The following is a 22,342-nucleotide window of genomic DNA, read 5'->3' as shown; positions in this document are numbered from 1 at the left end:
ATTCCTGGCTTAGAAAAATTTTAGAATGTCTTGGAAAACTCAGGGGCTGGATTTCATGAAGTAGCACTGTTAGAAAGTAGCACTATTCTTATGAAAGGAACAGGGTCATTGTATGGAAGGCTCAGAGCCTTCTTTATATTGAAGTATCTCATCTATCCCCATAACAACTTCTTAAAGAGGTGGCATCTCCGTTTTTCTGGTGAGGAAACCGAAGCTTTGTGAGGATGCTTACAGAACACAGTAAGCCAAGATTTGAACCTAAGTCTTCAGTACACTTATACTTAACCATATTATACCTTGAATTCTCTCTTAAGAGCAGTAGGGAGCCATTTAAGCAGCGGAATAACACAATTAGATTTGTATTTCAAAAGGGTCATTCTGACTGCTAATTAGTGACCAGAGGCAGAGAAAAGAGCAAAAGTAGATGTAAGGAGGATCATTAAAAGGCTGATGTACTGAGAGCAGGTGAGATGTTGGCTTAAATTAGGGTGGTAGTAGAGGGATGGAGACGTGGATGTTATTGAGAACGATTTAGGAAATAAAATCAATAGGACTTGCTGAGTATTTAGATGTTGAAAATAAAGGAGAAGGTGGTATCAAATTGATTATTTTCTGCTTGAGCAACTAACTAGTGGTGTCATTTATTAATAAACCCTGGAGGAGATGGTTTGCCGGTACATGTTGTTTACTTTGAAGAATCCACAAAACATTCAAGCGGGGCTGTTCAGAGACAATTAACTGAACTCTAGTCATTTTTCACTCTGGGTTGAAAATTTTAGATTTCAGAGTCATCCACACATAGAAGGTAATTGATGCCATAGAAGCGAATTAGAGCATGAAAGAATACTGTTGATGGCAAAAATGGTCCAGGATAGAGCCTTCAGGATTGCAACATTTGACTCTAAGGGAGTGAGTTGACAACAGAGGAGATCGAAGAGGAGCAGCCAGAAGTAGACGGGAGGATTAAAGAAAAAAACACGTGGGTTTCAGTGTCAGGCAGACTCAAGTTCAAATCCCACTTTGCTACTTAACCTGTAAAACAGAGATGTAATAATACCTTGCTGGTGTGGTAGTAGAAAGTATTGAACGAAGGAATTATATAAAGCACTTAGCATTGTACAGTGAACAGGAAGTGGTAAGAAGTTTTTATTTCTTATATTAATGTTAATATCAGGATGGTCTTTCAAGTGGCATGACTTTATTTCATGTTCTGTCTCTTAAATTCATCTGTTTCCATGCTTTCATTGACTCACAGCTTTCATTTCTGACCAAAAAATTCTTTCTCGAGTAGTAGTAATAATGAGTAATAATAATCACCAGTTGTTTTTATGTTCTGTATTCATTGTATCTATTATATCATTCAGTCCTCATAACAGCTCTGTGAGATAAGTAGTATTTTTATTCCCATTTTACAGATAAGGAAACTGCAGTCAGAGAGAATTCGTGTCTTGTTCGAAGCCATACAGCTTGTTTCAAACACTTAAACCAAAGCTTTCTTATATTTCAGAACCTGAGTTCTTAACAACCACTGTTCCCTAAACTAGTCATTTGAGTATCACCTTCATGATTTTTGCTATGTACTACTTAACATTTAATTGATTAGGTTTTTAACAAATTCTAAAAATCTTTATATTGCTAAAGTAAATAGAAAATCTTTGTTATAAACAGATTCACCAAAAAGCATATGGTGAATCAAAACAGAATTCTAGCTAGATACTGTTACTTATTGGAGTTTATAAACCCCCTGTTTACTTTCTGTTAAAAAAAAAAAAAAAAGGAAAGTCTACAATTTATCTGAAAAGGATTTGGCAAAAGGAAAAAAAAGTGTATATATATGTAGAAACAGTAAAGAGGGTAAGATGTTAATTTGTACTGTTCTTCCAAATTTTCTATGGATTTTAAATTTTTAAAAAGGGAAGAATTAGAACAAAAATCAATAATAGTTAAAATGAAACATAAAAGGGAACTTAAATGAGAATTGCAGGAGAATTAAAGAGTATTCCTGTTATCGCGTGCTGAACATGTGTCCCTATGTAACTGGCACAATCAGAGATGAGTAGTATCATGATTTAGTAAGTACAGTCTAAGGTAGGCTTTTTCCTCTTGCATCTCTATATCTTTGTAAAGTATCTTCTACAGCTATGTATGATATCCATGTAAACCAAGTAACCAAATCAATTGAATCCAGGAGTCAGATCTTTGGCTGAATCCAAAGTGTTATATTATTACTGTTTTTAATAAACAAGTCAGAACCAAAATGGATTTTGTACTGTTAATAAATATTTTAAATGCCATATATTTCATTTTTACCTAATTAATTTTTATTTATGTGTTTTATTACGTATACAATGTGTTAGTATAGTAGCATATGTATATAATTTATAAATAAGTAATATTGGGAGTTTATAATCAGAATTTAAGTTGAAATCATTGTCATGTTGAAGTTATTTAAGCAAATAAAATTTATATGTTGTATGTAAAGATTTAGGAAAATTCCCAGAATAATTCTTTATTCATCTGCAGTAGGAGGAAAATAAGACTAAATTGAGCTTTTGTAGGTCTTAAATTCATGTTACTCACCTTTCACTAGGTTATGCAATAGGAAAAACAATTCCAAAATTTCAGTGACTTACAAAAACAAAGCTTTGTTTCTCGTTTGTGATACATGCCTTTTGTGGGTTGGCTCAGCTCTTTGTTCTCTTTATTCTGAGACCCTTACCTAGGACATCCCAGACTCTTGGCATAGAGAAAAAGATGGCCAAACCCTGTGATGTCTTTTAAAGCTTTCTCTCAGAGATAGCGCTTATCAGTCACTTCTGTTCACCAAAGTAATGTGGCCAAAATGAACATCAGTAGGGGAATGTACCAGAAGGAGAACATACCACACAGGGATGTGTAATACTCTTAGAGTAAGGGCAGCAAATAACTGGAAACAATCCACCATAGAATACAATGTTTTTAATTAAGAGTTAGTAAGCTTACTGCTGAATCTTAATAACAACTGATAACAACTGATATAATTTTTAATCATTGATTTTCACACTAAACATTGTTTTATGACTTGCATAGTTATCTGGAAAATGTTTTTAAAGAGTTTGATACAACCAAAACCAATAAATATCTCTAACATGCACAACAATAGTATGAAAAAGTAAACCATCAGATTTACTATCCTCCAAATAATGTCTCTGAGTATCAGGAGCTTAGAATTAATGATTCCAAAATAAGGAAGCTATAATCTTTTTCTTTAACCTTTAATCTTACTGACAGGTTTTATAATGCTTGGAAGATGCTCACTATTCTTAAAGGGAAAATTCATTCAGATCTTATTTTTCCCCCAAACTGAATAGCCCTAACCAACCACAGACATGTATATGAGAAAAACCCATTATTCTTTAGCCATCTTTTAAATCTTTGAAGGGTGCATTTTCAGATAAAAGTCAAAGGTGAAAATTAGTCTTGGTTGTCACATACCTCTCCAGTCTCCAAAACTTGTAAAAAGAAAACACTCCACAAGATTTACAATAAATTTTAAAATTATTATTCTGAAATATTTTAAGCCTATAGTAAGAATAGACTATATGATAAACATGTATGAGCTAATTATTAAAACATTTTTAAACTTTTTATTTGTATATAAATGCATATTCATTCACATGTATGTAAGAAATAATACAAAGAGATCCTTTACCTAGTTCCCCCAGTGGTAGCAACTTGCAGAACTATAAGACAATATTATAACCAGGATATTAATATTGATACTGTTGAGATATAGAACATTCCATCACCTCAAAGATCCCCTGTGTTGCCACATTGTAGCCATACTCATTTCCGCCCTCCCCACTGAGCACCTCCCCATCCCATGGCAATCACTAGTATGTTCCTGATTTCTCTAATTTTGTGATTTCAAGAATGTTATCTAAATTTGAATACTAACCTTTTGGGATGGCTTCTATTGCTCAGCATACTTCCTTTGAGATTCATCCAAGTTGTTACATGTATCAATATTCTTTTTTATTGCTGAGTAGTATTCTGTGGTATGGATGTCCTACAGTTTGTTCACTCATCGAAGGACGTCTGGGCTGTTTCTAGTTTTGAGCTATGATAAATAGAGGTTTTTGTATGAACATGAGGCTTCATTTCTCCGGGATAAATGCCCAGGTGTGCAATTGATGGGTGCCGTGGTAGTTGGATGTTTGGTTTTTATAGAAACTGCCAAATGTTTTCCAAAGTGGTTGCGCCATTTTAAATTTCCACCAGCAATATATGAATGATCCAGTTTCTCTGCATTCTTGCTAACATTTGGCGTTGTTATTTTTTATTTTAGCCATTCTGGTAGATGTGTTGTGGTATGTCATTGTGATTTTAATTTACATTTTCCTAAGGGCTAATGTCAAAAATTCAAGAGAGCTTTACTTGATATGAATATTTTATTGAGTGAGAAACAAACTCTCAAACAAGGAGGCCTCAAACCAAAAGTTTCAGCAGTTACAGCTCAGTTTATAAAACTGAATAAGTTGTTTATTGCGATTACTTAATAGAAACTTACATTCCTTTTCATTGCATAAGCTTCTTGTTTATAGCTAATTAGCTAGGAAACTGTAAGGTCACACTGACATGAAGAAAGCTTAAGTTTTGTTCAGGGTCAGAGTCAGCATTTCAGGGAAATCAGGACAGTGTTACATTTTGATTAGTTAACTATGAGTGTTTGTTCACACCGTGGCATCCATTTGATTTTTCAACACTAATGATGTTGAACGTCTTTTCACGTCCTTATTTGCCTTCGTTACATTTTCTTCAGAGAAGTGTCTCTTCTTATCTTTTATCCATTTTCTAATTGCAATTTTTGGTATTTTACTGTTAGTTTTCTGAGAGTTCTTTATATATTCTGCATACTAGTCCTTTGTTAGATATGTGGCTTGCAAATATCTTCTCCCAGTGTAGTTTGTTGTCTTAGTCCGTTCAGGCTGCTGTAACAAAATACCAGAGATTGGGTAGTTTATAAACAACAAATTTATTTCTCACACTTTCAGAGGCTGGAAGTCCAAGTCCAGGGTGCCTGCAAGGTCAGGTGAGGGCCCTCTTAGGTCACAGGGACTTCTAGTTGTGTCCTAACTTAGGAGAAGGGACTAGGGAGTTCTGTGGGATCTCTCTATGAGCACACTAACCCCATTCATGAGGTCTCCACCCTCATGACCTAAGCATCTCCCAAAGGCTCTACCTACTAGTACCATCACCCTTGGGGTTAGATTTTCAATATATGAATGTGGGGAGGGACAATCAGACCATAGCAGTTGTCTTTTCATCCTCTTAACAGGGTCTTTCATGGAGAAAAAGTTTTTAATTTTGATGAAATCTAATTTATTAATGTTTCCTTTTATGGAACATTCATTAGTATAAGTCAGAGCTTTTTGCTTCTCTTTGGATACCAAAGACCTTTCTAGTTTTCTAGTTTTACATATTACGTTTACGTTCATAATACATTTTGAGTTAATTTTTGTATAAGGTATTTCTTTATTAATTTTGGGTAAAGCTGAGGTTTATATTTTTGCCTGTGGATATTTAGTTGCTGGACATTGTTGAAAAGGCAATCCTTTTTCCATTGAAGTGCTTTTGTATTTTTGTCAAAAATCAGGTGGGCATGTTTGTGTTTTGGCTATTTATGGTCCCTTAAGAGTCCATGTGAATTTTAGGATGGTTTTTTCTGTTTCTACAAAAAAAGTCATTGGGATTTTGATAGGAACTGTATTGAATCTGTAGATCGCTTTGGGTAATATTGACATTTTAACAATAGCAAGTCTCCCTATCCACGAACATGCGATATTTCCATTTATTTATATTTTCTTTAATTTTCTTCAGCAGTGTTTTATAGTTTTCATTGTATGTCTTTCCCTTCCTTGGTTAAGTTAATTCCTAAGTATATTATTCTTTTGGATGGTATTGTAAATGGAATTATTTTTGTAATTTCCTTTTCAGATTGTTCATTGTATATAGAAATGCAATCGATTTTTGTGTGCTGACTATCCTGCTACTCTGCTGAATTCATTTATTCTAACAGCTTTTTTGTGGAGTCTTTATTATTTTCTACATATGAGATCATATCATCTGCAAACAGATAATTTTACTTCTTCTTTAACCAGTCTGGATGCCTTTTGTTTTTTTTCTTGCCTAATTGCTCTGGCTAGAACTTCCACTGCTATGTTGAATAGAAGTAGAGAAAGTGGGACTTATTCCTGATCTTAGAGGAAAAGCTTTCAATCTTTCACCATTGAGTATGATGTTCACCATAGGTTTTTCAAATATCACCTTTATTGTGTTGAGATAGGTTTTTTCTGTTCCTAGTTTGTTGAGTGTTTTTGTCATGAAAGGGTGTTGAATTTTGCCAAACGCTTTTTCTACGTCAGTTGAGATGATCATGTGATTTTTTTCCTTCATTCTGTTAATGTGGCGTATTATACTGATCAATTTTCATATGTTGAACCATCCTTGGGGAATAAATCCCAGTTGGTCATGGTGTACAGTCATACGCCACTTACCAATGGGGATATGTTCTAAGAAATGTGCCATTAGGTGATTTTATTATTGTGTAATCATAGAGTGTACTTACACAAACCTACATGGTATACCTACTGCATACCTAGCCTCTGTGGTATAGCCTGTTGCTTCTAGTCTACAAACCTGTCCAGTATGTTACTATACAAAACAACACAAGATTAAATCAAGCACAAGAGAATGATACAATCAACAGATGTGGTTAACATGAGATGTATGAGGCCGCTGCTGGCATAACACAACATACTGTTTTATAGCAGAGTTGTTTTTTTATAAGTAGTAAGAGTACACTCTAAAATAACAAACGTATAGTAGAGTAAATACATAAACCAGTAACATAGTTGTTTATTTTCATTAGCAAGTATTATGTATTGTACGTAATTATATGTGTTATAATTTTATATGACTATCAGCTCAGTAGATTTGTTTATACCAGCATCACCACAGATATGAGAGTAACATGTTGTGCTGTGATGTTACCACAGCTACGATGTTACTAGGTGATAGGAATTTTTCAGCTGTATTATAATCTTATAAGACCACCATTATATATGGAGTCCATCGTTGAACAAAATGTCATTATGTGATACACGATTGTATAATCCTTTCAATATGCTGCTGAATTCTGTTTGCTCATATTCTGTTGAGGATTTTTGCATCAGTATTTATAAGGGGTGTTGGTCTTTAGTTTTTCTTTCATAGTGTCTTTGTCTGGCTTTGGTATCAGGATTTTGCTGACCTCATAGAAAGTTAGGAAGTGTTCCCCTCTTCAATTTTTTGGAAGTTTGGGAAGAACTGCTATTAGTTCTTTGAATGTTTGGTGGAATTTGTCAGCAGAGTCATCAAGTCCAAGGCTTTTCTCAAATGAGAGTTTTTGATTATCGAATCAGTCTCAGTAACTGTATAAGACTGATTCTTCCCATGTTATTCTTCTTTTCAAAATTGTTTTAACTATTCTAATTCCTCTCCCTTTCCATATAAATTTTAGAATAATGTTATCCAGATCTATAAAAACTCTTGCTGGAGTTTTGATAGGAATTATGTTAAACCTTATATCATTTTGTAGAAAATGGACAGCTTTAATATATAGAGTCTTTGAACATATGAACATGATATATCTCTCCATTTAGGTTTTCTTTGAGTTTTTCATCAGTGTTGTGTAGTTTTCAGCATGGAAGTCCCATAAATGTTTTGTTCAATTTACATCTAAGTATTTCATTCTTTTAAGTAATTGTAAATGACATTGTATTTTTAATTTCAATGTCTTGTGTCCATTGCTGATATATAGAAATACAATTAACTTTTGTATGTTTGCCTTGTAACCTCCAACCTTGCTGAACTCACTAGTTCTGGGAATTTTTTTTATAGATTCCTTAGAATTTTCTACATAGACAGTCATGTCATCCTTTTATCAAATTTCAGCATGCCATATTTGCTTCACATTTTTAAAAAGAATTGAGCAGTACATTTACAATTCTCTTCCTCTACTTCCCCAGATATAGTTATCATTATCATGAATTCATTGTTTATTGTTCCCATATGTATTTTTGTACTTTTATTATATATGTTTGTATATTCATGACCACTATATAATTTTCTAGGTTTCAATTTTTTAGTTTTACATAAGTGTGTACCTTTCTGCATTTGCTTTTTTATATTTAACATCATTTTTCCACAAGATTTATCCCTTTTATAGAGTGATGCCAAGTTCATCTAGCTGCTGTGTTGTATTCTATTGCATGAATTTATATTCTTCTATTGATGGACATTTAAGTTGCTTCCATTTTTTTGCTATCTGTTTTGGTTTTATCGATTTCTATGAGTTTATTATATATTCTGGATTCTAATGTTTGTGGTTATTTGTGTTGCCAACATCTAGACTTTGGCTTGTCTTTTAATTTTCTTTATGGTGGCATATTCTGTAGAAATTAGGTCAAATGAATAAATTATTTTATAGTTTGAGCTTTTTATGTCATCTAAGACACAATCCTACCCTGAGTTCATGATATTTCCTTATTTAAAAATTTTCTTATATTGGTCTTTACCTGGAGTTTTTCTTTGTTATCATTGTGAGGATGAAGGATCTAATTTTATCATTTTCCATTTGAGTAGCCAGTTGTTTCCAAATACTTTGTCAATAGCCCATTCTTTACCCATTGATTTCTAAGATTACTCCTATAATATCAGATTTCTTTATAATTTTTGGCTTCATTTCTGAGCTCTTCTATTTGTCCCATTGCTTTATCTGTGTGTCCCTACATCAATAAATATCTTACTGTTTTAATTATTCTAGCCTAAAATAAGCCTTTGATATCTGATAGTGTGGCTCCTCCTTGTTCTTCTCTTAAAGAATTATAGCTATTCATGGTCTTTTCACCTTCAGTATAAATTCTAATATCAGCTTGTCAAATTTCACATAAAACCTGTTGGGATTTTAATTAAAATTTACATTTTTACTCTTTTAGTCTTACTGTCGTACTTTTCCATTTAAGTCTTCAGTAGCCTTCAGTGTCCTTCAATTTGGAAGTAAACTTCTTTGTCTGTAGTCTTTTTGGTAGTTTATTGGATGTATCTCAGATTTCTGAGTTATTTCTTTTCGTGTGTCATTTACTCAGTGTATAAGGAAGGATTAGTATCTCTTAACATTTTGGTTTATCTAGATTTCAAAAGAACATATAAACTATACGAATGTATAACCTTACTTTTCAGTAGTAGGAGAAACACAAAGTGCCATTTAGTAAATTTAAATCTGGAAGAACAGCATTTTGCAAATAGGAAGGTAATGTGCATAACAATACCTTTACTTCTTTCATTTTTTATTATTTTTGTAGAATATCTCACTTTACCTTTTAGCTTATATGATTTGAGTGGTTTCTTTTGTGTTTTATGTGCCTTGGGTAAACTAAGTCAGATTTAAAAAGAAATTTAATCTCTCACCACATACACAAAAAAATGGTAATTATGTGACCTGATGAAGGTGTTTGTTAGCTAATGCTGTGGTGGTGATCATTTTGCAGTATATATGTGTATCAGATCAACATATTGCACACATTAAACTTTCACAATGTTATATGTCAGTTATACCCCAGTACAGCTGGAAAAAAATAAGGAAACTTCAAAGGATTGAAATCTTCCGTAGTAGGAGACCTGTGTTGGGGATCCATTTGAGATTTGTAGCCAGAAATTTAAAATGAATCCCCAAAGATTTTCTTGTTAGCAAGGTTCAGTGCTTTGGGTATAAGGATAAGAGGTAACTAGTTGACTCTAACCAGGGGTGAGACCATTCCAAGAAAGTGAGAGGTAAGGTAGTTAAGAATGGTTACAAGGGTATTTAATATTGAACACTGGAATCTAAATTGAGCAAGAAGAGAAGTGAGGACGTGATGAGGATGGTGGATAGTGGGAAAAGTGGTAAGATTAATACATGTGAGGTATTACTAAGATGAGAGTATTGCTGGAGTACATGAGCTGGAAGGGTAGGAGGTAGTGGTCAAATGTCGAGATGCTTAAAATCAAGATTTTGGAGATGATGCAGTTATTGGAGCGGATGATCAAAGATATGACTGTGGAATAGGAAGCCGGAATGGTATGTTGGACATGAGATTGTGTGATGTAGAGATCAAAGACCTGAAAGGCCTCTGTGTTAGATGTGTTATCCACATGATTGACATCACCAGAGGCAGTTTAGGAGTAGAATAGAAGATAGCAAGGTTCTGAAGGCTTCAGTTGAAGAATGAGGGAGTTGAGAGTAGATGGCATAAACAAGGCAGGAAAGTAAATGATGAAGTCCAATGGCCAGAAATTGAAACATATCCAGGTTTTTGAAGGAAGAGAGAGGGGAAAAGGTTTAGAAGAATCAAGGAGGGATATTCCCCATCTACAGGAAATGTGGAAGAGGAGTTGCAGTCTCCAAATGGAAGGGCTTCCAGCCTGGTTTTAGTTAGGGAACAAAAAGGGAACCTTTCAGGGAGAAGGTTGAAAAGTAAAATTTTCACCCAGTAAGAGCCATTATCATCATTATTATTGTCATCAACATTATTATTAATATTAGATTTTATGACTAGCTATTATGTAATACTGTAACTTCCTTCTGGTCACATCAATAAACTTTATACTGCTATATTGATATATCATTTATTATTGATTAAGTATATTTTGTTTTCTGTAAAAGTTTGGATATCAGCCTATGATAATCATCAAAATATTCTTTATTCATGCATTTTGTAAAAACACGTTTAATCTCATTTGTGGAATAACTACCATATGCCAATCTTATCTATTGCTGGAAATACAAAGATTTGTAAGTTATGAAACCTCTTCTCAAAGAGTATGGATTAGTGAGCTCATCAGAACATAACGTGTGTGTGTGCACGTTTCCATATACACACAGCCAGAAAGATTTTACACACACACACGCACACGCACACAGTCAGACTGTTAGCAGTGGTCACCTCTAAGACAGTGAAGAAAATAAAAGAGGAGAAACGTTAAGGGGAGCTTACCATTTTTAGCCTTTTAATCATAATTAAAAGATTTTTAAAATCTTTTAATAAAATGCATTTATATAGTTCAATAATAAAATATTAAGAATTTATGAAAGTTACAGTTTTTCTTTGTAATAAGTAAAAGGAGAAATTGTGTTTTTTACGCCTCTGTCCTTTTCTTCTAGGCAGGGATACCAATGGGACCAATGCCAACAGCGGGAATGCCTTACCTGGGACAAGCACCATTCCTGGGGATGCGTCCTGCAGGCCCACAGTACACTCCAGACATGCAGAAGCAGTTTGCGGAAGAGCAGCAGTAAGGGACCTCAGGATTCAAGGATAAAGATACATGATAGCAGTTATTTTTAAAATTGTCACATATTCTCTGGTGTAGATTTGAAGCCGAGACAGTCACATTGCCTTTAAAACTCTTTAAAATGCTTTTAAGTCTAAAGCAAGAAGGGAACTTAGAGATTCTCTAATTTACCCTCTAATTTTACATCTAAGGAAAGTGAGCTCCAGAGTAATGAAGCAACTTGTCAGTCCAGGTTACATAGTTAGGTGCAAAGCCTGGACCCAAATGCAGGTCTCCTGATTCCCAGAGTGTTGCTCTTCACTTTGACACTGCTTCCCAGGTGGAAGTTTCTCTTTTAATATGCAGAAAACAAAGTGTGTTTTTACCTTGTCTACCTCCCTGTCTGTTTTTTGAAATTACTTTTGAATGCAAAAGGTTGTCTCTTCCCCTTGCAAATTAGACAAATTCTATCATTTAGAAAAATCATTTACAGACTCATTTCATATATTTTTAAATTAACATAGTGTGAAAATAGGATTGTCATAAGAAAATTAGATATAATTAGCAGAGTAGTTTTTTAGTTCTAAAAATGTAAGATCTATTGCTGAAATTGTTAGTGGAAATATGAATATAACACAGTTGATGGTCCCTGAAGCTGGTTCTTTACCACGTTGTTCTTCCCTCAGAAAACGATTTGAACAGCAGCAAAAGCTCTTAGAAGAAGAACGAAAAAGACGCCAGTTTGAAGAACAGAAGCAAAAGCTCAGACTTCTGAGTAGTGTGAAACCCAAGGTAATATTTTCTGCCACCCCTCTACTACAACACACGCACACACACACACGCACACACCCTGCATGTGCACCTTCACACTCATTCAGTGGATTTTGTCATTTAGGCACCAGCCCACGGTGAGGCTATGGTTGATTTCATTTTAGTTTAAGTCCAAAAGTGAAAGATTTTAATTCTTTTGTAAAGACACACTATTATTGAGGGGAATACGATATCGGTCAATCTTCTCAACTCTATCTTGCTACCATTGAAATGTTTGTAATCTTTTCTTGGGAGCATTAGTACAGAATACTTAATATCTAACAACTATATCCTAAAATGTTTATAAATGCGTCTTTAAATATTTATATTCTATCGAGTGTCATTTTGTGCCTTAGTTTTAGACACTTATCAGTGTTTTCCTGACTTGGAGAATTCACTATAAAAAGTATATAATAAAAGTATTGGGAGCAGACTAACATCTTCACTTTTAATTGAGAGGATTTAGGACGAAGTGAGAGATAAGTGAAGAAATATACATACATTTATTGTCTCTTAGACAGGAGAGAAGAGTAGAGATGATGCTTTGGAAGCCATAAAAGGAAACTTAGATGGATTTTCCAGAGATGCTAAGATGCACCCTACTCCAGCATCGCACCCTAAGAAACCAGGTAGTTTTAATTTTAAATTTTTCTTTTGTTGGAAGGTGATTTATAGTCCCTGTGTGTTTAATTGGCCATGATATGTATGTGAAGAGTCAATGCTGAACTGTTCCTTCAAGTACAGATTTAGATGTTTTAAATTTTACAGTGGGTTAACAGCTCTGATCGGTAACTATCTTAGGAAGAGAAAACCTCTTTGTCTTCTAGTAAATATCAGTACGACAATTTCACTTGTAAATCTTTTGTATAAATGAGTATGTTAACATTAGTAAAATCCATTCACTCAAAGCAAATGTAATAAAGGAGTTTATCATTTTATTCTCATTGTTAAGAACTTTACTTTTTATGACGTAGTTCACATTTTACTCAATGTGATTAAACTTGCAAATTTTTTAATGCCCCTTTAAGAAAGTGATGGGGGAAGAAAGTCACAGGTTTAATAATGCTCCTTGTGAAATTTTAGTTTCTTTAATACATTTCTTTGTAGTTTTATTATCATTTATCATCAGATAAACAACAAAAAAGTGCCTATCTAGAGCAGGGTAAAGGGATCCTTTTTGTTTTTTTTGTTTTTTGAACATTAAGCTGTTGAAATGAGTGTTTTACATAACTGTTACCACATCCTTTTTTTAAAATTTGATATTCGACATTTTATTCTCAACTGATTTCAAGAATAACATACCATTAATAGGTGAACAGTTTTCATAAATCATTCAGCTGATCAAGTACTATTTTCTGCTGGCACAAATTATATTGATAAATTTTATCATAAATTCTAAAGTATATAAAAAGAGTTTCCAGCCTTTTTACCACAAAAGGCCTCTTTTAATCCTCCCCCCATAGACTATTTACCTTAAAATATTGAGTATGCAAACTGTATTGACTATATAATTTTTGTACTTCTTATTAATCATATAATGAGCTGTGAGAGAGTTGATAAGCCAAAATATATGCCCCACAGAATTAATATAATTCCAGTGAGGTACAAAGAAACATTGGTTTAGCCTTTGCAGCCTTATTACTAATAAATAGTCAGGGTTCATTTAAAAAACATTCATAGTAGCTTTCAGTTTTCCATTACTACTATTTTCTACCAGTACTGGTCTGAGAACCCAAATGGAGAACTGAAATCTGCTCTCAGTAACCATTATTGGGTTGGAATTTATTGTGGCATGGCTTTTTTCTTTTTTAAACAAAATTAAGGCAATAATTTTGCATACTCATTTCATATCTTTCATAGAACTTTTAGTGCTTGTAGGTTCTATTTCATAGATCCAGAAGTGTCCAAAAAAAAGCACATTGTGTTCTCATTTTTCAAATGAGAGCCTTTTTAAAAAAAAGACTGCCCCTTGTGACATTAGACTTTAGTAAATATTAAAGCAATTCAAAGTAGTTAAAAACATGACAATAATAGTATTGTTAATGAGCCTCATATTAAATGTAGTCCCTGTAGAAGGACTTATTACATAAGTGACTCTCACATTTAAAAAAAAGCCACAGTGATGTTTATATCATTTAAAGTCAAAGATCTTTTAAACATAGTCCTCAGTCAAGGTTTCATTTCTTAAATTGACTGTTGAGTTGTTTGACTTAGCACTTTATGGTGTCCCAGTTTTAATGCTTTTCACAAGAAAATATCACATTGGTAATGTGTTTAATATTGTTGTCTTTTGTAATTTTCATTCCTCATATGGTAGATTTACTGAAATGTGAACTGTGCAAAGTATATGGGTTAGCGATGATATATTAAAAATCACAAGTATGTATTAGCCTCATGAAATCATCAGAATATATGTCTGTCCAAAACATCTTCAGCAGCATTTGGTAGGTTTTCTTATTTCTGGTGTATATTGCTTTGAGAGAATATTATCCAGAAAAACAGATCACTTGAGTTTCAAAAGTAATCACCACCTTGATATAAATTATTTGATGCCAGGGGGCGAATAGTAATAAAAGAAGGAAAGAAATTTTGAATTTTACAATTTTTTGTTTTTGAACCAAATGCAAAATAGCTATAAAACACTTTTTAAAAAGAAAAAAATTGTGTAAATAGACATCGGTGTTTTTGCATTCATTGTATAATTCCATTTGACTTGTTACATGTTATTTCTTGTTCACCTCCACTGTTCTTGTTTAGTATATTCTTTTAAAATTTTACCACATCTTAATTTCTTTCTCCCCATTGATATTCATTTCCATGTGTTTCATTACCATTTTCCATTTTGCAGATTATCCCACATCATCTCATTCTACTAAAACTGTCTCCCCATCACCTGCCTTTCTTGACGAAGAAGAATTCAGTGACTTTATGCAGGGGCCTGTTGAAGTTCCCACATGTGGGCCTTCTTCCACTTCCCAGCCTTTTCAGTCTTTCCATTCCACCACCCCACTTGGCCAGTTGCATACACAGAAGGCTGGAGCACAGCCTCTCCCTCCAGGTCAGATTCCAGTGTCTTTTGCCTTACATGGTGTCCCTAGGCAAACTTCTTATTTCTCTCCTGCTTCAGCCTTATACAAGGTACAGGGAGCAGGTAACTCCTGGAAGATTAATAAAGTATTCTTAAGATAATCTAGGATCATTTATTTCTCTTATATAAGTAGAAGAATACAATGTCGTTGGCAAAGAAACATGTTCCTAAATATATGATTACTATCGAAATCCAAAGAATCTAGATTTTTGAATTCAGGGCTAGGCAGGCTCACTTTCCAGAAAAGTGATTTAAAACTTAAGCTCCTAAATTGGGAGCTGTTTAAACCACCTTAGAACTTTAAAAAACAAACTGATGTCCTTAGGAGATTACTCTTGTTTGTGAAAATCACCGTTATCGTTTTAAGAATGATGAGCCAGGGAAAGCTGCTTTAGAAGGTCTCTAGTTTAGGTTCTTCATTTACTATCAGTTTGCCCTCAGACAAATCTTTAAACATTTCTGTACCTCAGTTTTATCACTTGTGAAATAATAGGGGAGGGGCAAGTTACATACTATGTCTTGAGATATAGAATAGTGCTGAGAGGAATCTTTGCCGTTGTGTCGTTAGTCCAAGCTTTCTCAGTTGGCAGATGTAGAAACAGACCCAGAGATGATGTTACTGGCCAAGGGTCTCCCCAGTAGTTAGTGGAAGTGTCTGTATCTTGTAAGGATGGCCAAATTTCTAAGGTATTACTCTTTCCACTGTACCATTCTTCCTACTGTCTGATGAAATTCTTGAGAATCAAAGTATATAATGATATTTCAGTACTCTAAAATCTCTAAGTCTCTTAAGCCCTATGCAAATGTGCAGTGATTGGATTATTTCAAAATTTGCATTATATGCGGCAGATTCCCCTTAGAATCTGGGGGTGGAAATAGATGATTGGAAAAATTAGAAATCTGCAGTTATATACAAATAATCCTTCATGCTGTTTGTTTAGGCCCTTCCTTGGAGGAGAAGCTCCTAGTATCTTGTGATATAAGTACATCTGGGCAGGAACAAATTAAATTAAATACTTCTGAAGTTGGGCACAAAGCCCAGGGCCCAGGTTCCAGTAAGAACCATCCCAGTTTAACGGCCAATAACTGGGGTGCTGTAGATGGACGTGTAAGTGGTACCACAACTGCAGAGGCAGAACAGACTTCAGACCAAAACCTGCCCATTGAAGAGAGTGGTGAGCTCATGAAATATTCAGCAAAAAGTTCGTTTAACTAAATGTCGCTCAAGTGCTAACACCTTAAGCATTAATCTTAAAATGAATGCTGCTTGATTTTGCTAATCAAAATTTTGCTTAAAATATATTTAATGCATTCCTTTCTCCAATTAACCCCTACGATTTTGCTCTCAATTCTTTCAACACCTGTTAATCTTTTAAAAAATTTTTTTGACAGTTTTTTAATCAGAATGATTTCTGAAATTTCTTTTACAAAAACTTTTTCCCCCTCTTGCACTTCATGTTCTTCCATAAAGTTTGAAAAGTTATAATTTAACTTGAAAAGTCACCAATGAGAATATAGTTTTGCTTCTCTGAAATAAATCATACACACTGCTGCCTAAAAGAGATCAAATTTTTCTAAATTCAGCTTGCAGAGATGAATTAGAATGTGGGCAGCTTAGGAGGTAAACTTTTGTAATATATGTGAAATGGTGCAAACCCTGTAGTGATTCAGAATATTTATTTGGTACATCTTAGGGTTTTTTTAGTTTACTCTTTAGGACATAGTTAATGTATCAGAGTTGTTTAGAAACCAGATCTTTTAGTTGTATTGGTGACTTTTTTTTAGTGTCTCCAGCCAGTGCTCTTTTGAGTCAGTGTGATTTCCTTATCTTGTACATGGACCATTATATACATTAAATAATGTTCCTTGTCTTCTAGGTGTAGGAGTATTTCCCTCACAGGATCCTGTTCAGCCCAGAATGCCTCCTTGGATTTACAATGAGAGTTTGGTTCCAGGTAAATAAGCTTCTTTGTCCAGAATTCCCATCTGGATATTTTGCTTTAAATGTTGAAAATAGTTAATATGTTTGTTACAAAATACGCGGAAGGAATTGTAACTTTTTTCTTTTTTTTTCTTAAAGAGTACAGAAAGTTACATAGATCTAGTGTTTCGTAATACTGCCTCATATATGAAATAACTAAATGTCAGAGAAATGTTTTTGCTTTCATGTTTTATTGACCATCAAATACATTATTTTTAAAAGATTTTCTCAGATTTATCATGCTTTAAAAGACATTATCAAATATTTATTTCATAGATTATTAGAAACTTAACCGGACTCCTGATTACTTTATATTTTTAAAAACAATCTTATTACTTTTTTGTAATGTGATATTATATGAGGTAAGAGACCGTGGCATCTTTTCTACACTAGAAGACAATATTTACTTATTTCTTGAAATATATTATTACCGCTGAGCCAAAAAATCAGTAAGGAGCACATTTCATATTCAACTGATACAAGGGAAAAGTCTATTTAAGCTATGGTTTATGTACCCAGAATAATGACTATTACAGCAGTATATGTTAATTGAAATAAATTGTAACTTACTCAATTTACTCTACTTTGCCAACCTCTTGTAAACTAAAGGTATCAGATCTTTAGTTTCCTAGATTGGTTGTAGACTAAAGTTGTTCTACACTTGATTAAATAAAAGCCATGCAAAAGATCCCTATAGCTGAACTTCTTTTTGGAAGAAACCAGTAGTGTCTACTTTACATTGTAATCACATAATCATGAGTTGAAAGTTAAGTATGGGACTTCAGTTGTATATAAATATAATAGGTTTTCTTCCAATTGCCCATTATACAGTTTTAATCTTATCTTCTTCCTCTCTGTCTTCAAGCCAAACAAATTTTGGATTTTAGCATGTTTTGGAGTTCTATCCATTTTCTTCCAGCTTGTATTTCTTTCTTTCTTCTCCTTCCAAACATGCATGCACACATAATTTCCTAGCCAAAATATATGTTATCAATTAACCTGTAATCCATATTTAAATTATAGATATAAAATTTTTTTCTTAAACATCTTTCTCTGCCTACCTTAGCCCTACCCACTTTCAGCCCCCAAAACTTCTCTAACCAGGGTTGCCAGATTTAGCAAATAAGCATACAGAACCTCCAGTTAAATATGAATTTCAGATAAACAGCAAAGAGTTGTTTAATATAAGTATATCCTGTGCAATATTGGCATCCTGTATTTTACATGGCAACTCTATCTCTAACAGCCTTTCTCACTTTGTCTTTTGGAAACCCCATTTTATTGTGAAAAACTCTCCCACAGTCCCTTTTTTCTGCTTCCCCACCATAACTGAAACTGTCTTTCTTTGCAGGCTCTGTTTCCATAGCACCTTACCCAATGATATTTTCTCTCACAGCCTCTAATTCTCTGGGGCAGGGAAAAGGTGGTGTTGGTGTAACTGTTGCTTCCAACTGCTGTTTTTCAACTATTCCCACCGTTATTATTCCACAACTGTTCTTTTAAAGTCCAAAGCATTTGCCTATACCACCTTCATCTTATTTTTATTACTGTCTTCTACTGAATTTGAAGACTTTCTCTTACCTTGGTCCCAAATTTTCATCTTTAGGACCGAGCTCCAGACCCCAATTGTCTGCTGGATATTTCCACTTGAATTTCTTTCTAGCAGTGCAAAGCCCTGACGTGGCTTTAGTTCTATTAAAGCAGTTCAATTTAAGCTTATTCTTGTACAAGCAAAAAAATCAATCAGTTCTAATATGTTTACATTTGTAATCTGGTCTTTCCTTTAATAGATGCCTATAAGAAAATCTTAGAAACCACAATGACTCCAACTGGAATAGATACTGCCAAACTCTATCCCATTCTGATGTCATCTGGACTTCCCAGGGAAACTCTTGGACAGATATGGGCCTTAGCTAATCGAACTACACCTGGCAAACTTACTAAAGAAGAACTTTATACAGTTCTCGCCATGATAGCAGTTACACAGGTAGACATTGTTTCTTAAGTTAGATTAAGTAACTTTCCAATGTAAATTGAAAGAATATGAATCTTTTTTGACTACAACCCCATAGAATTTCTTGTACATTAAAATTTAAATAATTTTCAAGATACAGTACTTCAAAAATGTATAATTTATATGAAGCGCATACTAGCAAAATACTCCTTTGTTTAAAGACTGTACCCCTTCTGAACTTGAAAGTTAGTAATAAATGAAATTACTCACTGTCCTTTGAAGCCCTTATTTAAAATTCCTTAGATATTGATAAAGTATTCTCTGGTAGTAATTTTTCTTATATTATGAAATCATTTGTAATATATGTAATCTTGATTTGATTATAGTAAATTAACCAAACTTATCAGAGAGTAAAATGTCACAATTGATATGTGTTGGCCATTTCTTTGCTAAATATTAGATTTTTGTTAACCTTGTAACTTTTTTTGTATCAAATTCTTGAGTTTTGGGAGAGTTAGCATAGAAACATATCAAAGCTACAGATTTTACATTTATGTCCCTGTTTGTCAGATTTAGATTGTATGTAGTTTGCAATCTCCTAAAATGTTTCCATTTTCCTCCTTTTTTGTGTAGAGGGGTGTTCCTGCCATGAGTCCTGATGCTTTAAACCAGTTCCCAGCAGCTCCTCTTCCATCTTTAAGTGGCTTTCCTATAACTTTGCCTACGGCAGTGAGTCAGCCTACTGGGATGCCTTCAGGCCCTGCAGGCTCCCTGCCCCTCAACCTCGGACAGCCAGTCATGGGCATTAACCTTGTTGGACCAGTGGGGGGAGCTGCAGCCCAGGTTTCTAGTGGCTTCATGCCAGTGTACCCTGCAAATCAGGTAAATGGAGAAACTGTGTATTCCAGATAATCCCTGGAAGTGAATCTATCCTTTTTTTCTGGGGATGCAAAGAAGATTCTGGATTATGATGGACACTGGAGGTGAAAATTAAACAATATTAAAACAATACAAAATTTAATTTTTATTATTTAAAAAGTATGAAGCAATTTGCTAAACCTTAAGATACTTGAATTTTGGCTAAAAGTTTATTGTTTTTTATAGTATATACATTTTAAACATCAAGCCCAGTAAACTTAATGAAATTCTTAGGCTATATCTTTGAAGAAGCAGTTAAACTTGAAATTAAAATGCTTCCATTTATTTTTCACTTCTCAGATTAGCAAAAATTTTTTAAAACATAGTATTTAGTGTCAGTGAAATTGTAGGAAAAGGATTTATTAGTACAGCTTTTTTGGAAGGCACTTTTGACAATAGCTATCAAAATTCTAAATATCTATGTATCTTCTGACCTAGCAGTCATGCTATTAGGAATCTATCTCACAGAAATAGTAACAAATTATAGCAAAGCTGTACAAGGATATTGTTGTAGCATTGTTTGCTAGAGTAAACAATTAGAAATAGCTAAATGTCCATTAGGAAAAAAAAAATTTATATAAATTTTGGTTCGTCCATACAGTGGTAAACTATTTGATCATTAAAATGAATGAGATAGATATATACTGCATTGAAAAGATGTCCAAGTCATACCATTACATTTTTTAAAGAGCAGAACAATATAGTATAAGCTCATGAGCTCATTTTTCTATAAAGCAAATGAACTGTTAACAGTACTTCTAGATTATGGGATTAGGAGTCAGTGTTCACTGTTGACTTTATATGTGTGTGATGGATTATAATAAATTTATATCACGTTTGTAATTTACAAACTTGTATAAAATGTGTTTTAAAGATGGCAGGTTCTCCATAATCTATTAAATGTGATTTAGCTATTTGAAAGTTGTTCAGATTAGCCCTTTAAACCAGTTTGGGTTTTTTTGGTTTTTTTGTTCGTTTGTTTTTTACCATTTGTACAGAGAGTAACAATAATACAAGACAAGATTTCTGCCTTAAGCACTTGCATTGCTGTTTTATCTAGAAGATGTTCTTCAGTAATTAGGTAGTGTGATACCTAAATGCAGAAATTTAAAAGATAGTCCTTGAATTTGACAGATGGAGATTTGTTATTTACTATTTTATCAATCTGATGGTTTCGATTTTAATATCCTCTACACCTAGGTGGTGAAACCAGAAGAAGATGACTTCCAAGATTTTCAAGATGCTTCTAAGTCAGGATCCCTTGATGATTCATTCACTGATTTCCAAGAGTTGCCGGTTTCTTCAAAAACAAATAATTCTCAGCCTGGAAACAGGTAGAAAAAAGTTGAATATAGTTAAGATCGTATTTAATAATTTGAGAAAGAGGCATCCACAACAAGAAGTCTAAATAAGAGAATTAAGACTCCTTACTCTCATTCTTTTCTTGAATAATCCCTTCTTTATTCATAGTTTTACTCTTCAAACTTCCCTCCTCATTGTCCACATTAAACTTTAGCTCCGACCATTTCCTCCTGGCACATACCTGCTTGCCAATATTTTATTTGCCTGTGCTAGACCTGATTTATTATAGCTGAGTGCATCTGTGCAATGATGACTTCATGTTCTTGTAGTGGATCCAGGTCTTCAACTGTTAAAAAGCCTTTTAGGCAGGGGCACATAATTTGATATTTTTGCAATGTAATATAGTATTGATTTTCCACAGAAATCACAATTCAGAAATATAAATATGATTATTCACATCTCTCTTAAATTTAAGTTGAAATCAGTGGCTTTTAGGCCTTCATATTTCCGTTTGCATAGACAGTTGCATAAACATCTCTCTTATGTTTTATGTACTAGCTTAACTTTTAGGTACAGTAACTGATTATGTTCTCAATACCTTTCTCTCATTTTTAAAAAGTACTTAGACACTTCTTCCATAGAGTGGAACATACCAGACTTTGAGTAAGCAATGCGATTTCTTTGGTTATTTTTGGAACTTGTTTTTGTCAGGGTACATATTCTATTTCTCTTATGTTCCTATTTTTGCAGTTCCATTCATCTTTTTCCTTTTAACCAGTTGATAATCTGTCAACACTTCCTGCATAGATACTGTAATAAGAACTGAGGGTAGGCTTTATGGAGTATTACCAATTAGGGAAAGAATTATTCTGATTTTAAGAATGTATCAAATACATGTAAATGACACATAGAAGAAAAAGATGAAGCATGTGACTTTAAAGTACTGGGATTTCCAAGC

At 33.7% G+C, this 22,342-nt stretch overlaps 1 protein-coding gene across 15 annotated transcripts in view; it reads left to right on the top strand.

Moving 5' to 3' along the window:
* SYNRG (synergin gamma) overlaps positions 1-22,342 on the top strand; it is a 68,098-nt gene that overhangs the window by 8,980 nt on the left and 36,776 nt on the right. For 11 of the 15 annotated variants that reach the window (XM_039885901.1, XM_039885900.1, XM_039885906.1 and 8 more), the window contains exons 4-12: positions 11,222-11,352; positions 12,018-12,123; positions 12,659-12,770; positions 14,990-15,199; positions 16,171-16,431; positions 17,107-17,184; positions 19,001-19,197; positions 19,798-20,046; positions 21,283-21,416. In XM_039885901.1, the coding sequence (XP_039741835.1) occupies positions 11,222-11,352; positions 12,018-12,123; positions 12,659-12,770; positions 14,990-15,199; positions 16,171-16,431; positions 17,107-17,184; positions 19,001-19,197; positions 19,798-20,046; positions 21,283-21,416 (1,478 nt within the window). The remainder of the gene's footprint in view (positions 1-11,221; positions 11,353-12,017; positions 12,124-12,658; positions 12,771-14,989; positions 15,200-16,170; positions 16,432-17,106; positions 17,185-19,000; positions 19,198-19,797; positions 20,047-21,282; positions 21,417-22,342) is intronic. The other 4 variants (XM_039885907.1, XM_039885902.1, XM_039885908.1 and 1 more) reach the window with 2 other exon arrangements.

This window comes from Pteropus medius, unplaced genomic scaffold (assembly GCF_902729225.1).
Source record: "Pteropus medius unplaced genomic scaffold, Ma_sr-lr_union100, whole genome shotgun sequence".
Classification (NCBI taxonomy): Eukaryota; Metazoa; Chordata; class Mammalia; order Chiroptera; family Pteropodidae; genus Pteropus; species Pteropus medius.
The sequence above is the reverse complement of the archived record's forward strand: the minus strand, read 5'-3'. Positions and strand labels throughout refer to the sequence as shown.